At 43.7% G+C, this 16481-nt stretch overlaps 1 protein-coding gene across 2 annotated transcripts in view; it reads left to right on the top strand.

Annotated features, from left to right (window-relative positions):
* rasgrp3 (RAS guanyl releasing protein 3 (calcium and DAG-regulated)) overlaps window positions 1–16481 on the top strand; it is an 81996-nt gene that overhangs the window by 29378 nt on the left and 36137 nt on the right. For both annotated transcript variants that reach the window (XM_055639323.1, XM_055639322.1), the window contains 4 exons: window positions 1942–2115; window positions 7703–7819; window positions 13524–13799; window positions 15452–15532. In XM_055639323.1, the coding sequence (XP_055495298.1) occupies window positions 1942–2115; window positions 7703–7819; window positions 13524–13799; window positions 15452–15532 (648 nt within the window). The remainder of the gene's footprint in view (window positions 1–1941; window positions 2116–7702; window positions 7820–13523; window positions 13800–15451; window positions 15533–16481) is intronic.

The following is a 16481-nucleotide window of genomic DNA, read 5'->3' as shown; positions in this document are numbered from 1 at the left end:
CCCACTTTGACTGATCTCGAGGTGAGCATTTCCATGGAGAATGCAGTTTAAGCACAAAAGTACATAGAAACATAGAAACTAGGTGCAGGAGTAGGCCATTCAGCCATTCAAGCCTGCACCGCCATTCAATATGATCATGGCTGATCATCCAACTCAGTATCCTGTACCTGCCTTCTCCCCATACCCCCTGATCCCTTTAGCCACAAGGGCCACATCTAACTACCTCTTAAATATAGCCAATGAACTGGCCTCAACTACCCTCTGTGGCAGAGAGTTCCAGAGATTCACCACTCTCTGTGAAAAATGTTTTTCTCATCGCGGTCCTAAAGGATTTCCCCTTTATCCTTAAACTGTGAAGTTGGGGAAGTCCTTGTCCTGGACTTCCCCAACATCGGGAACAATCTTCCTGCATCAACCCCTTAAGAATTTTGCCTGTCCTTAAGCCTGTCCAACCCCTTAAGAATTTTGTAAGTTTCTATAAGATCCCCCCTCAATCTTCTAAATTCTAGCGAGTACAAGCCAAGTCTATCCAGTCTTTCTTCATATGAAAGTCCTGACATCCGAGGAATCAGTCTGGTGAACCTTCTCTGTACTCCCTCTATGGCAAGAATGTCTTTCCTCAGATTTGGAGACCAAAACTGTATACAATACTCCAGGTGTGGTCTCACCAATACCCTGTACAACTGCAGTAGAACCTCCCTGCTCCTATACTCAAATCATTTTGCTATGAATGCTAATGGTATTGGTGTTACTGAGGTACAGTGAGCTATTCATTTGTGTGCTATCTAATTGAATTAGATCATACTAAACATGAGTACAATTAAGCCGTACACAACAGATAGTACAAAGAGAAAAATACCAGAGGGCAGAACATAGTTTTAAGCATAGTTGTGTTAGAGTTACAGAGAAAAGGTCCAGGGTCCACAATGAAGGTTGGCTGGAAGAAGGGGACTACCCCATAATTTATGGGAGGACCATTCAGTACTCTGATAATGAAGGGGAAGAAGCTGTCCTTGAGTCCCATGCTACGAGCTTTCAAGCTTTTATATTTCTTCGCGATGGGAGGGAGAAAAAAAAGTGAGCGACCGAGGTCAAAAATGTCCTTGATTATGTTGGCTGCTTTCCCGAGGCAGTGTATGGTGTGGATGGAGTCAATGGTGGACGATGGACTGGGCAAAATCCACAATTCTCCGCAATGTCATGGATGAAGACCTTTCCATAAAACCTGTTCGAAAATCTGTTCACTGGAGGTATCCAGATAGAACATGGTGTCCCTGAACACTCAGTGCCTTCAGCTCTAGGTCATTGTCCCACTATGTGTGGTCGGTCGTTTATATGTGGATGGCTTCTCTTGTGCCACTAGATTGCTACCAATCGTTACTTCACCGAGCATTCACTGAATGAGGCATCTGAACAGCTGACCTCTGGAGAAAGGACTCTTGTTTGTACAGCATACTTGAGAAACCTTGAAAGTGTTTGTGCAACCTACAGTCACTTCTGATTCTGCCTCAAACCTGACATCAAGGATGGAGAAGGGTGTGGCACAGGTAAAGGCATCATTAGGTGTACACCTGAAGCTGGGATAGCCTTAGACACACTAATGTGAATAGCACATGGAAGGTCCTGGTGCTTCTTCACAAGGGCACTGGAGTGATGAACTGTGGGTTAAATCATTTGTGCAGGATGATGCCAAATGGTCCACTTTCTAGGCAAGAGGGTGCATCAATATAGCACATGAGCTTTTGCTCCACTCCATAATTTCTGCCATGTAGAGCTATGACTATTCCATTCCAAAACATGGTTCAGAATAGACAGCAATTATCACAGATTAAAACACAAATCACCAAAGCAAAAAATAAAGCAAAGCCGAGCTTTAACGAATTTGCACAAGGAATTTATATAACTTTTGACTTTTGATTAACTTTTGAAATGGATTTCCAGTTTACAGATTATCAGAGTTACGTCACACATCGCAGCTTAATGGATAACCCGACCCTTGAAAGATCCATCGCTCTCTTTAATGGCATTTCCCAGTGGCTCCAGTTGATGGTTCTTAGCAAGCAGACACCTGTGCAAAGGGCCGATGTCATCACCAAATTTATTAATGTGGCTCAGGTGAGTAATGGAATCACAAATGTTTTGGTTTTTTTTGGGGAGGTGGATTCCATAGTGTGCCTACTTGTTGGCTCACTCAGGTGGCTCATTGGTGTGTTCGTGTAGTACACAAGCCCAGACAGATCCGAGCCAAGGCCACTGCAACAATTCAAACCTTTAGTGTGACACAGGACCACAGAACAAGCAAGGCAGGGTGATTGTGTAAGAAGGAACTGCAGATGCTGGTTTAAACTGAAGATAGACACAAAAAGCTGGAGTAACTCAGCGAGACAGGCAGCATCTCTGGAGAGAAAGTATGGGTGACGTTTCGGGTCGAGACCCTTCTTCCGACTGGTTAGAGATAAGGGAAACGAGAGATAGATGGTGATGTGGAGAGATAAAGAACAATGAATGAAAGATACTCAAAAATGTAACGATGATAAAGGAAACAGGCCGTTGGAAGCTGTTTGTACGGTGAAAATGAGAAGCTAGTGTGACTTGGGTGGGGGGGATAGAGAGAGAGAGGGAATGCCAGGGTGACCTGAAGTGAGAGAAATCAATATTCATACCACTGGCAGGGTGATTATCTTGGAATTACGCTGACAGAGGGCTAGCAAAAGACAAAGGACTGAATGACATGGTTTGCCACCCTATCTACTTCACCTTCAGAGAGCTATGAACTTGGACTCCAAGATCCCTCTGTGCTCAGTGCTGTTAAGGGTCTTGCCATTTACTGTATACTCTTCCCTAACAGTCAACCTTCCAAAGTGAAACACTTCACACTTGTTTGGATTAGACTCTACCTGCCATTTATTTGCCCATTTCAGCAGTTGATTAATGTTCCGCCATATCTTTTGAAAGTTTTCCTCACTGTTTGCTACTCCTCCAATTTTGGTGTTGTCAGCAAACTCACTCACCAACTCATCTACATTTACGTCAAGGCCATTTCACTCTTCATAGAAAGCACTTTTGATCAGAATCGAACTTGAGTCACTGGAGTTGTGCGACTACCTGCTGTGCCAGATGGCCTGGATGTGTTCAGAACCTCCGGGACAACTATCACATTACATTTACAGACAGCCTGGTGCATTTTCAGACAACTGTCAAGTGGAGGGATGGAGGTGGAGTCCGAAAGGAGAGTGGGCTGATTAAATAAAAAGCTACGGTCTTTACTGCTTCACAATTGTAACTGTAATATATCATAATTTAGTTTAGTTTATTGTTATATGTACTGTGGTACAGTAAAAGACTTTTGTTGTGTGCTAACCAGTTAGCAGAAAGCCAATGCATGGTCACAATCAATCTATTTACAGTGTATAGATACTTTTATAAGGGAATGATGTTTAATGCAAGGTAAAGCCCGCAAAGTTTGATCAAGACTGTGGTCTGAAGAAGGGTCTCGACTCGAAACGTCACTCATTCCTTCTCTCCAGAGATGCTGCCCGACCCGCTGAGTTGCTCCAGCAATTTGTGTCTACCTTAAAGTCTGATCAAGGATAGTCCGAGGGTCACGAAAATGGTAGATAGTAGTTCATCACTGCTCTTTGGTTTTGGTAGGATGATTCATTGCCTGATAACAGCTGGGAAGGAACTGTCCCTGAATCTGGTGGAGTGCACTTTCACACTTCTATACCTTTTGGCTGATAGGAGGCGTCAATGGAAGGGAGGTTGGTTTGTGTGATGGTCTGGGCTGCGTCCACAATTTGCTGCATTTTCTTGCGGTCTTGGATGGAGCTGTTGCCAAACCAAGCTGTGATGCATCCTGATAAAATGCTTTCTATGGTGCATTTACAAGCAGGAAATATATCTAGTTGGGATATTAATCATATTATAGAATGGAATGTTCCATTATGAGGGAATTTGTGACTCAGCTGTGGCGACAAATAGATGACTAATGTTATGGCTTCTTAACTGACCTCTACAAATGTGTCTGTCTCTCAGCACTCAATGAAATGTTCCTCTATTTATCTGAGTGTAGTTCTCTGTTATTTCCCCTGTTTTTTCCCCTATCGTTTGTGCTCTGTGTTGGTGCAGGAAACTGGTCACATGAAAGGAAATGGGTAAAAGTAACATAGGTGGGAATGAATCATGATTTGGATTAACAGTACGAAACTAAACATCCCAGGTGGCGAAGGGTATGGATGGAAGTTTTTTTTAATGGCCTATAAACAACAACCTCCTGAATTCACATAAAATTAATGCTGGACTGGGGAAAGTACATTTCCAAAGCTCCAGGTTAATGAATGCCACACACAATGTGCAGCAAAACATAACAATTTCATAAATAGCTATAATAACCAAAATAACCTATTTGTAATTACACTGTTTGGAATGGCAGTTGTTTTGGATCACCATGATCGTTCCCCAATTACATTAATGCCTTGGTTTGGCACGGTGGTGCAGCGGTAGAGTTGCTGCCTTACAGCACCAGAGACCCGGGTTCGATCCTGACTACAGGGGCTGTCTGTCTGGTGTTTGTACGTTCTCCCCGTTACCGCGTGGTTTATCCCCGGGTGCTCTGGTTTCCTCCCACATTCCAAAGCCGCACAGGTTTGTAGGTTAATTTGGCTTAGGTAAAAATGATAAATTGTTCATAGTGTGTAGTATAGTGCTAGTGTGCAGAGATTGCTGGTCGACGCAGACTTGGTGGGCCTGTTAAGGGCCTGTTTCCACACTGTATCTCTAAACTCTAAACTAAACTCCAAACTCTAAACTTAAATTGGTTTATTAACTGTCTGGGCGTAAATGGAAGCTTTAGGAAGGAAATTACCCTGTGCCATTAGATCAGCACAAAACACCAAACTATTACCTCAGATTCAGATTCAACTTTAATTGTCATTGTCAGTGTACAGTACAGAGACAACGAAATGCAGTAGACAACGAAATGCAGTCTACCTTCACTCGTACCATAAATTGGAAGCATAATTTTTCTGAAATAATTTAATTTGATGTAATGCTCATTATAACACTCCAACTGTAAATCTAAGATGAAAGTGTTTCTTTAACATCTACTGTGTAAAGTGCTCTCAACTGCTTTGTGGTCTATCCAACATAAACAAAAAACTGCCAAAAGCAAACGACAAGTTTAAAACTGAAGCTGATATGCAACAGAAACATAATAGTGGCGTTAAATCTATATTTATCAATGCTTGAAAATGGAGAGTAAGACTAGAATTGTACCAGTCTGTCATATACAGTATTAATTGTGATATATCCTTGCTTGATATCATAGAAAGACACAGTGTGGTGTGGTGGCGCCTAACGGCAGCGGCTTGACTGCAGTCCGTCTATCTTTTAAAAAGTTTTGTCTGGTTAAATGCATGTTTTGATTCTAGTTTTATTTATTTTTTAGCTGTGTATATGTGGGGGGCGGGGGAAAACCAAGATTACTCTTCCCTGTTTGTGGACCTGACTTTTTCCCTGTCGGGTCTCCGATGTCGTTGGGCCTAACATCATGGAGCCGGTGGCGGCCTCTGGCCGGAACCAACCTGAGGGCTCCAGTCAAAGAGCCTTGGGTTTTTTTGTAATTGTTAAGACTGTAGAAAATGCAATTTCATTCAAACCAAGCTGTTTGAATGACAATAAAAGGCATTCTATTCTATTCTATATTAGTAATCTTAGAGAAGATAAGAAATAGGGACAGGAGGAGGTAATTTGGCTCCCAAGCCTACTTAACCATTCAGAAAGCTCATGACTGATCTTTTACTTCAAACATTGTTTTCCTGCCTTATCCTGGTATCTTTGATTACTTTTAATACTTAGATATCTATTAATTCTTGGTTTGAATGTAATCAATAATTGAGCTTCCACAACCCTCCAAGCATGAAAATGCAGAAGATTCATCATCTTTGCAGTGAAAAAAATCTAGTCTTAAATGGCTTACCCCTTCTTTTGAGGCTGTGACCCTCTAGTTCTAGACTACTCAACAAGGGGATCAAGAATTCCATGTTTCAATGAGGTCACCTTTCATTCTAATACAGTCTGAGATGCAAGATCAAACTTACTCAGTCTATATATACCAACTCATCATCCCCACAAACAGTTTGGTAAATTATTGTGTCATTTCCTCTATACCAAGTATATTCCATTTTAGATAAAGAGACCTAAACTGTGGATAAGATGTGGCCTCACCAAAGGCCTAAATAATAGTAGCGAAACGACTTTTCTCTTTTACTCAAGTCCTCTCACAATAATACAGGATGCAGTATTCAACTTCCTAACATCCCAACCCATCTTAACATCTTGCTGTAGCTGTACATTAGATTTTAGTAACTCCGTACTGCAAATGAAAAGTCTCTTTGGCCCAACAGGTATGTGCCGACCATCATGCCAATCTAAATTAATTACATCTATCTGCATATGGTCTATACCTCACCAGTCCCAGCCTATTTATTGCCTTCTACTAGAAAGTTACTTTACATAGTTTAGCTGAGATAGTTTCCATATTACAAAAGGGACCACTCTTCAAAATGAAATTACTTCATTGGAACATCCCGAGGTAGCACATGATCAAATTCTTTCAATGGGACTTTACGAATAACTTTCAGAAAAAAGAAAAACAGCTCTCTACCTCACTTTTGATTACTTAAAAATATGATAAAGTATAACATTTAATGCAAAGATATAACATTGAAGTCCGATAAAGTTCGATTAGAGATAGTTCCAAAGGTCAGGACCGCACTCCAGCTGATGAGAGGACTGATCAGTTGCGTGAAAGCAGCAGGGAAGAAACTGTCCCAGAATCAGGGAGTATGCGTTTTCAAACTTCTGTACCTGTAGCCTGATGGGAGAAGGATGAAGAGGGAGTGACCGCGGTGAGACTGGTCCGTGATTGTGCTGATGGCCTTACCAAGGTTCTAAGGATGCAGACAGTGACTCCATCTGGATGTGTTGCTTTTCATGGGTTCCCCCTCAGGAAGGCCAATTGTACTTCTGCAACAGTAAGCATGGGAACAGGCACACTCAAGTCTCTCGGGAACGGATGTCATTTCCCTGGTGGCCTTTAAAGCGAGCATGGAATGCATTAGGTTCAAAGGGATGGACACACTATCGCCAGTGATACTGCCTGTGGAAACATGGTGGGGGAAATTAATCCATGCTGTCCCCACAGTGATTCTCTTTGGCCTCTCCTGCAACAGCCAAAAACACAGCCACAGATCAGGATCTCTGTAAGGTAACAATCACACTCCCTGTGGGCCCCTCCAACCCCATGGCATTGAACCCTCTCCAATCCACTGGTCTCATTAACCCAACTACTTCTAATCCAATTGGCCTAGTCACTGACCTTGCACAACCAAGATCTAGTCCAGAAATCTATGGGGGTTAGTGGGTTTATGGTAGATGTCAGTGAATCCTTGTGCCTTAAGGCCTGTTTACCTAAATCTCTGAAGGCCCTAATTTCGACCCCACCCTCTTAATCTGGATTTAATCTTTGATGGTAAAGCACTGGACTTTTATGTCCCTCACTCCACAAACCCCACCCTAGTCTCAGATGGAGCTTTTCTTTCATGTACTAGCAGTATAGACATTGCATCTTTGACTGTGATGTGGAGGTCATGTTACATTGTGACATCTTTCACAACTGGCCCTGTACTTACATCTATTGCAGAAGCTGTTGCAGCTCCAGAACTTCAACACGCTGATGGCCGTGGTAGGAGGTTTAAGTCATAGCGCCATATCCCGCTTGAAGGAAACCTTCTCACATCTTGCACCCGAAGTTACAAAGGTAAGGTTACATAGATCCATTGAGTACAAGCAAAGATGCGTTACGAAAGGTACGCTTCAGAGAGATACAAGGGACTGCAGTTGCTGGTTTACAAAAAATATATATATAAGGACTGGAGTAACTCAGGAGGATCAGGCAGCATCTCTGGAGGATATAGATAGGCAACGTTTTGGGTCGAAACCCTTCTTTAGAAGAATGGTGGCGCAGCGATATAATTGCTACCCTATAGTACTTGAAGCGTCAGAGAGGCAGGTTTGATCCCAACTATGGGTGCTGCCTATACGGAGTTTTTACGTTCTCCCTGAGGCCGCGTGAGCTTGCTCCGAGATCTTCACTTTCCTCCCACACTTTAAAGACATACAGGTTTGTAGGTTAATTGGCTTGGTATAAGTGTAAATTGTCCCTAGTGTGTGTTGGATAGTGTTACTGTGAGTGGATCGCTGGTCGGTGCGGACTCGGTGGGCTGAAGGGCCTATTTCCGTGCTGTTTCACTAAACTAAACTCAACTGATTGCGATAATGGAAGAAAGCTGGAAAAAAGGAGGAAGATGTAATTTGGGGGCAGGATAGTGAGAGAAATGGGTGTGAACCAGCATGGGGCAAAGCGTAGAGACAAGGGAAAAAAGATCTGTGTGGAAGGAGCAGGGCGGGGGTTACCTAAAATTGGTTAATCCAATGTTCATTCCTTTGGGCTATAAGCTACTGAAGTGGAATATAAGGTGCTCCTCCTTAATGTGGCCTTACCCTGGCAATGTTGGAGGAGCAGGATAAGAAAGTCAGTATGAAGATGGGAAGGGGAGTTAAAATGGTTAGTAGCCGAGATCTCCAGCAGGACTACGTGGATCGAGCGCAAGTGTGAAGCAATAAGGTTGCTTAATCTATGCCTTTATCTCGGTGTTGTAATGGAGACGGCATTGGGAGCACCTAATGCAGTAGATCAGGTTTGGAGAGGTGAATGTGAACCTCTGTATCACCTGGCAGTGCTGCTAGGGTCTCTGGAAGGATGTGAGGGAGGAGAAGGTATAGGGTGTTATATCAGCGGAAAGTGTCTAGGAAGGGGGTTGCTTGGGTGGGATGCGAGAACTACAGCATGGAAACAGGCCCTTCAGCCTAACCTGCCCACACCGACCAACATGTCAATAGACAATAGGTGCAGGACCCAGCACCGCCATTCAATGTGATCATGGCTGATCATCCCCAATCAGTACGACGTTCCTGCCTTCTCCCCATATCCCCCGACTCTGCTATTTTTAAGAGCCCTATCTAGCTCTCTCTTGAAAGCATCCAGAGAACCTGCCTCCACCGCACTCCGAGGCAAAGAATTCCACAATCTCTCTGTGAGAAAAAGTGTCTCCACGTCTCCGTTCTAAATGGCTTACTCCTTATTCTTAAACTGTGGACCATGGTTCTGGACTCCCCCAACATCAGGAACATGTTTCCTGCCTCTAGTGTGTCCAAGCCCCTTAACAATCTTATATGTTTCAATGAGATATCCTCTCATCCTTCTAAACTCTAGAGTGTACAAGCCCAGCTGCTATATTCTCTCAGCATATGACAGTCCCGCCATCCCGGGAATTAAATGTCCTTCCTCAAATTAGGGGACCAAAACTACACACAATACTCCAGATGTGGTCTCACTAGGGCTCTGTACAACTGCAGAAGGACCTCTTTGCTCCCATATTCGATTCCTCTTGTTGTAAAGGTCAACATGCCATCCGCTTTCTTCACTGCCTGCTATACCTTCATGCTTACTTTCATAGACTGATGTACAAGGACCCCCAGATCCCGTTGTACTTCCCCTTTTCCCAACTTGACGCTATTTAGATAGTAATCTGCCTTCCTGTTTTTGCTACCAAAGTGGATAACCTCACATTTATCCGCATTATACTTCATCTGCCATGCATCTGCCCACTCCTCCAACCTGTCCAAGTCACCCTGCATTCTCATAGCATCCTCCTCACAGTTCACACTGCCACCCAACTTGATGTCATCTTCAAATTTGCTAATGTTTCTTTGAATCCCTTCATCCAAATCATTGATCTATATTGTAAATAGCTGCGGTCCCAGCACCGAGCCTTGCGGTACCCCACTAGTCACTGCCTGCCATTCTGAAAGGGACCCATTAATCCCTACTCTTTGTTTCCTGTCTGCCAACCACTTCTCTATCCATGTCAGCACTCTATCCCCAATACCATGTGCTCTAATTTTGCCCACTAATCTCCTATGTGGGACCTTATCAAATACTTTCTGAAAGTCCAGGTACACTACATCCACTGGCTCTCCCTTGTCCATTTTCCTAGTTACATCTTCAAAAAATTCCAGAAGATTAGTAAAGCATGATTTCCCCTTCGTAAATCCATGCTGACGTGGACCGATCCTGTTACTGCTATCCAAATGTGCAGCTATCTCATCTTTTATAATTGACTCCAGCATCTTCCCCACCACCGATGTCAGGCTAACTGGTCTATAATTCCCCGTTTTCTCTCTCCCGCCTTTCTTAAAAAGTGGGATAACATTAGCTATCCTCCAATCCACAGGAACTGATCCTGAGTCTATAGAACATTGGAAAATTATCACCAATGCATCCAAGATTTCTAAAGCCACTTCCTTAAGTACCCTAGGATGCAGACCATCAGGCCCTGGGGATTTATCAGCCTTCAGTCCCATCAGTCTTTCCTGCCTAATGTGGATTTCCTTCAGTTCCTCTGTCACCCCAAATCCTCTGGCCACTACTATATCAGGAAGATTGCTTGTGTCCTCCTTAGTGAAGACAGATCAAAAGTACCTGTTCAACTCATCTGCCATTTCCTTGTTCCCCATAATAAATTCACCTTTTTCGGTCATCAAGGGTCCAACTTTGGTATTAACTAATTTTTTCCTCTTAAGCTTTTACTATCCTGCTTTATATTCTTGGCTAGCTTACCTTCGTACCTCATCTTTTCACCCCGTACTGTCTTTTTGTTTATCTTCTGTTGTTTTTTAAACATTACCCGATCTGTTCCTTCCCGCTCATCTTTGCTACGTTGTACTTCTTCGCTTTTATTTTTATACTGTTCCTGACGTTCCTTGTCAGCCATGGTCGTCCCTTTCTCCCCTTGGAATCTTTCTTCCTCCTAGGAATGAACTGATCCTGCACCTTCTGTATTAATCCTAGAAACACCTGCCATTTTTGTTCCACTGTCATCCCTGCTAGTGCATCTTTCCAGTCAACTTTGGCCAGCTCCTCCCTCATGGCCCCATAGTCCCCTTTATTCAACTGCAACACTGACACCTCCGATCTACTCTTCTCCCTCTCCAATTGTAGATTAAACCTGACCATATTATGGTCACTGCCTCCTAATGGCTCATTAACCTCGATGTCCTTTATCAAATCTGGTTCATTACATAACACTAAATCCAGAATTGCCTTCTCCCTAGTAGGCTCCAATACAAGCTGTTCAAAAAATCCATCACAAAGGCACGCTACAAAGTCCCTTTCATAGGGTCTAGTACCAACCTGATTTTCCCAGTCTACCTGTATGTTGAAATCACCCATAATAACTACAGCATTACTTTTGCTACGTGCCAATTTTAACTCCCGATTCAACTTGCGCCCTATTTCCAGGCTACTGTTTGGGGGTCTGTAGATGTCCCATTAGGGTCTTTTTACCATTACAATTCCTTAGCTCTATCCATACTGACTCCACATCTCCTGTTTCAATGTCACCCCTTGCAAGGGACTGAATTTCATTCCTCACCAACAGGACAACCCCACCCCCTCTGCCCACCTGTCTGTCTTTTCGATAGGAGGTATACCCTTGAATATTCAGTTCCCAGCCCTGGCCCTCTTGCAGCCATGTCTCAGTAATTCCCACAACATCATACTTGCCAGTTTCTAACTGAGCCTCAAGCACGTCCACTTTATTCCTTATACTTCGCGCATTCATGTACAGTACAGATGGTCAGGGAGGCAACAGACCATCCTTGCGTCTCGTCTGCTGCCACAGAATCTCCCGTCTGCTCCTTCGACAATGGAGTCACCCACCACTAGGGCTCTGCCTGACATCGGTCCCGCCGGTCGAGTCCCATCTCCAGGATTGGAGCCACCGACGTGTCCACCGCTCGGACTGGAAATGTCTCCCCGGACAGTTCCCAAGAGTGCGTACCTGTTTTCATTAGGCACAGCCACCTGGGTCTCCTGCACTCCACGATTTCCACCCTTTCTCTCCGTCACACAACTTGGTTCTTCCCGTAACCTCGGCGTGACAACCTCACTGTAGGTCCTGTCCAGGAAACTCTCGTTTTCCCGGATGGCCCCGAGGTCATCCAGCTGCTTCTCCAGTGCCCCAACACAGTCCTTTAGGAGCTGAAGCTGGATTCGCTTGCCACAGTTGTAGCAGCCAGAGGCTCCATCTGTGTCCCTGGGCTCCCACATTCTGCAAGCCACACACTGTCTCATCTGCCCCGACATGTGTTCACCGCGTTCCGTCCTCTCGCACTTCATGTGTAGCCTCCTCTCCTAAGACTCACACTTTGCTCACAAGCACTTCCCTCACTGCCACTCCCTAAGAGTCGTCTTGCTTATATTGACCGATACATTGGCTAATTTACCAATTTACAAACCAAATTCCTCAGTTTTAAACTGTTTTCTCCCTCTGACTCACTTCTAACTCTCCTCCCACTCTGGCTAGAGCCAATCAGTGCTTTCCCTGCTTCTCTTTGTTGCTGTTGCTTCAAAATCCACGGGAGCTCTGAGTTAAGTATGCCTGTGCTTTGCCCCTCCTTTTCAACTGTTTTCCCCCTCTGACTCACTTCTAACTCTCCTCCCACTTGGGCTAGAGCCAATCAGTGCTTTCTCCTGCTTCTCTTTGTTGCTGTTACTTCAAAATCCATGGGAGCTCTGAGTGTCCCTTCTACACTAGTCCCACCTGCCTGCGTTTGGCCCATAGCCCTCTACTCTGGGCAAGAGACTCAGTGTTTACCCGATCTGTTCCTCTCATGATTTTGCACACCTCTACTAGATCACCCCCTCACCCCGCTGAAAGAAATAGAGTCCTAGACTGCTCAACCTCTCCCTATAGTTCAGGGCCTCGAGTCCTGGCAACATCTTCGTAAATCTTCTCTGCACTCTTTCCAGATTTTCAACATCTTTTCAATAACATAGTTTCTCTCCACATATTATATGTGAATATCCACTGGAGGTATTGCATTATTAAGGTTTAATTATAATGTCCAAATATTCAGAATACAAAACCCTGTCGATTTATATCAGTTTTGTAGATTTGATTGATTACTCAGTTATGGGATCTGGGCAAATTTGCAATTGCCTCTCCATGATAACTCTTGAGAACATGGTGGGGAACCAATGTCTGGAACTGCTGCAGTTCTTTGGCTGAAAGGTGCTTCTGCAGTACTGTTGGAAAACAGTAATTTATTTCCAAGTCCAGATGATACATGTCTTGCACTTAATGCCAATGTCACCAAGTCTTGCACTTGCACTTAGTGCCAATGACATATATTTACTGCCTTGTTGTACCAGGTAATAAGATCACATGTTTTGTAGGTACCAGGGTGTCTGCAGGAGCACTGGAATATTTTTTAAATCACACCATGCTATTTAGAATAGAAAAGCTCTAATTTCCTTTAATGTCACTTTCTATGTTTAGGCTTTTACTTTAGATATATTTGACTTATTATCCCATTTATTGTTCTGTTTGCTTTGCCAGGTCTGGAATGAAATGACTGAGCTGGTCTCTTCCAATGGAAACTACTGCAGCTATCGAAAGGCTTTTGTTGACTGCGAGGGCTTTAAGATTCCAATTCTGGGTGTTCACTTAAAGGACCTGATTGCAGTTCAAGTGGCTTTTCCAGACTGGACAGACGATAATAAAGTGAACATCGTCAAAATGCAGCAACTGTATGTTACATTTAATGAACTGGTTTCACTTCAGGATGCAAATCCTCACTTAGAACCAAATATGGATTTAATACACCTGTTAACAGTAAGTTTGGTCAGATGAGATTATATGTGTCTGTATGTGTGCCAACATATATGCTTATGTATATGTGTGTGTGTGTGTGTACAGTATATATGTTGGCCTGAAGTAAATGGGCCAAATGGCCTTTAATCTATAATTATTGCTTGTGTGTGTGTAGCTGGCTCTTGGGGTTAGCAGAATCAAGGGATATGGGGAGAAGGCAGGAGCGGCGTACTGATTGTGGATGATCAGCCATGATCATATTGAATGGCGGTGCTGGCTCGAAGGGCCAAATGGCCTATTCCTGCCCGTATTTTCTATGTATCTATGTGTCTGTGTGTGATGCATGTATTTACGTATATCTGTACCATTTAGCTATCACACCAGCACTGCAGTAAGCGCTTAATATGAAACAGTGAGTAAAAGACTTGCCCTTTCCTCCGAACGATAAGTCTATGTTTCATGTAACATATCTGAGTTGTCAAATTGATTTAAGCTGGAATTTCAGCTCTACCCCATTGTGGACATTGGGCTTTGTCTATGAAACTGTTGTGCTACAATGTTGAAAACTATATTATACACTCTGTAGATAGACACAAAGTGCTGGAGTAACTCAAACACAAATGTTACCGAGTGGGGGGGGGGGGGGGGGGGGGGCCTGCTATTGCCAATTTGTCCACTATAACTGAGGGGGGTAAAGTTTAACCTAAGGCCAGGATGGAAGAAATGGGGTATTGTGAGGAGGCAGGGGGAGGGGGGTTAAACAAGGGGAAATTCCCAGGCCCGTTTACAGGCCTGGGACAGGTCCGGTGCTCGTGATACCTGCTCACTCTCTTCACTCACGCGGCTGGAAGTACGTCATGTGGCGCCAGGTCTTTGGGTAACTGGTGGAAGTGAGGGGGGGTGGGGTGCTACTGGGGCTACATTCCGCTATAACTGAAATCCGCTATATAGAGGGAGGTCTGTCATTCTGAGGGTTTATTGCACAGAGCCCATGGAATTCAACTTGGTGTTCCCTTGTGTTGCAGATTTATCTCCATTTCTGGGCAGTTTTACAGTGTGCTCCGCAATAAAACCTGCAAACCAGAAATGATAGTTATTAATGAAAATAGACATAAAAAGCTGGAGTAACTCAGCTGGTCAGACAGCATCTCTGGAGAAAAGGAATAAATGATGTTTCAGGTCGAGATATTACCTACTTTACATTGGAGAGACCAAGCATAGACTTGGTAATGTTTTGTCGAACATTGGCCAGTCTGCCAAGACTGACTGGATTTCTGGATTGCTACACGTTTTAATTTCCCTTCTCATTCCCATACTGACCTTTATGTTCTGGGCCTCCCACATTGCCAGAGTGAGGCCACATGGAATAAACTGGAGCAATAGCATTTCATATTCTGCTTGGATAACCTCCCCTTCACCTCTATCCACCTATCACTCACGAGCCTTTGTTGTGTGCCTTCGCTCTTCCTACTTACTCCCCCCACCGCAATCAGTCTGAAGAAAAGTCCCAACCCAAATGTCATCTATCCAGATTATCCAGAAATGCTGCTTGACCTGTTGAGCACTTTGTGTACTTTGTTGTAAACCAGCATCTGCAGTTCCTTGTTTCAATATGATAAATATTGCATGCTTTAAATTAACTTTACGAACCCTATTAATTGTGTTTTGTGCAGCTGTCCCTGGATTTATATCATACGGAAGATGAAATCTATGAACTGTCATTACTCCGTGAACCGAGGAATCCAAAGTCAATGGTAGGTGGGGACTTCACTTTGCTAACTTGGTAACTTTCATGGGCATCATTGCCATTGAGTTGAGTAAGTACACACATCCCAAATTCCTCAGCAGATGAACGTCCTAGTTACATAGGGGATGTACCGACTGGCGATCCCTCCCAACTCCTGATCTCACCCCATAGTGTTTGTTGTGGACATGGCATTCAATGAAATTAGATTTACCATAAGCACCAGGTGCAATGAAATACATTGTTCACATGCCGCTCAGAGTAAACATTATACATACAGTAATAGTCATAGAGCCATACAGCATGGAAACAGGCACTGGCCCACCTTGTCAATGTTGAATAAGTACGTATTCTGGGCTAGTACTATTTACCTGCATTTGGCCCATAGCTCTCTGAACCCTTCCTATTCATATATCTGTCCGAATCTAATGATAAATACAACACGTGTAAAGCAGCTGAATACAACAAGATTGTGTTGCAAAACATTAGTGGAAAAAATATTGAAGTACAATAACAGAATATGTTAATGAGCGAGGGTTAGGAGTAAAAGCCTGACAGCACCAACGGGAATGGGGTGTGAAAGATGATTGAGTTGGATAGCAGTGGGGAAGAAGCTGTTTTTAAATCTGGATATTTGCATGGAAGGAATAAGAGGCTGCTGATGTTTGAATCGAGCAAAAATCTAATTGCAAGAGGAACCCAACGTGTCATCCGTGGAGAGAAATGGACAGATGACGTTTTGGGTTGGGACCCCTTTTCTGTTGCCTTATTAAGAGTTGAGTGGAAATTAAAGCACTGTGGATTGGAGTTGATGCACCAACTTGGATGGTTGGCATACAGGAAAAAAGGAGTGTGAAGAAACTGACTGACCCTCATTGATTTGGTAAAATTGTAAATTGTCGGATTAGGAGAAGGGGAGGTGCAACGAGACCTGGGTGTGCTTGTACATCAATCACTGA

The sequence above is a fragment of the Leucoraja erinacea genome, chromosome 8 (assembly GCF_028641065.1).
Source record: "Leucoraja erinacea ecotype New England chromosome 8, Leri_hhj_1, whole genome shotgun sequence".
Taxonomy (NCBI): domain Eukaryota; kingdom Metazoa; phylum Chordata; class Chondrichthyes; order Rajiformes; family Rajidae; genus Leucoraja; species Leucoraja erinaceus.
Note: the sequence above shows the minus strand (reverse complement) of the source record. Positions and strands in the feature narration are given on the sequence as shown.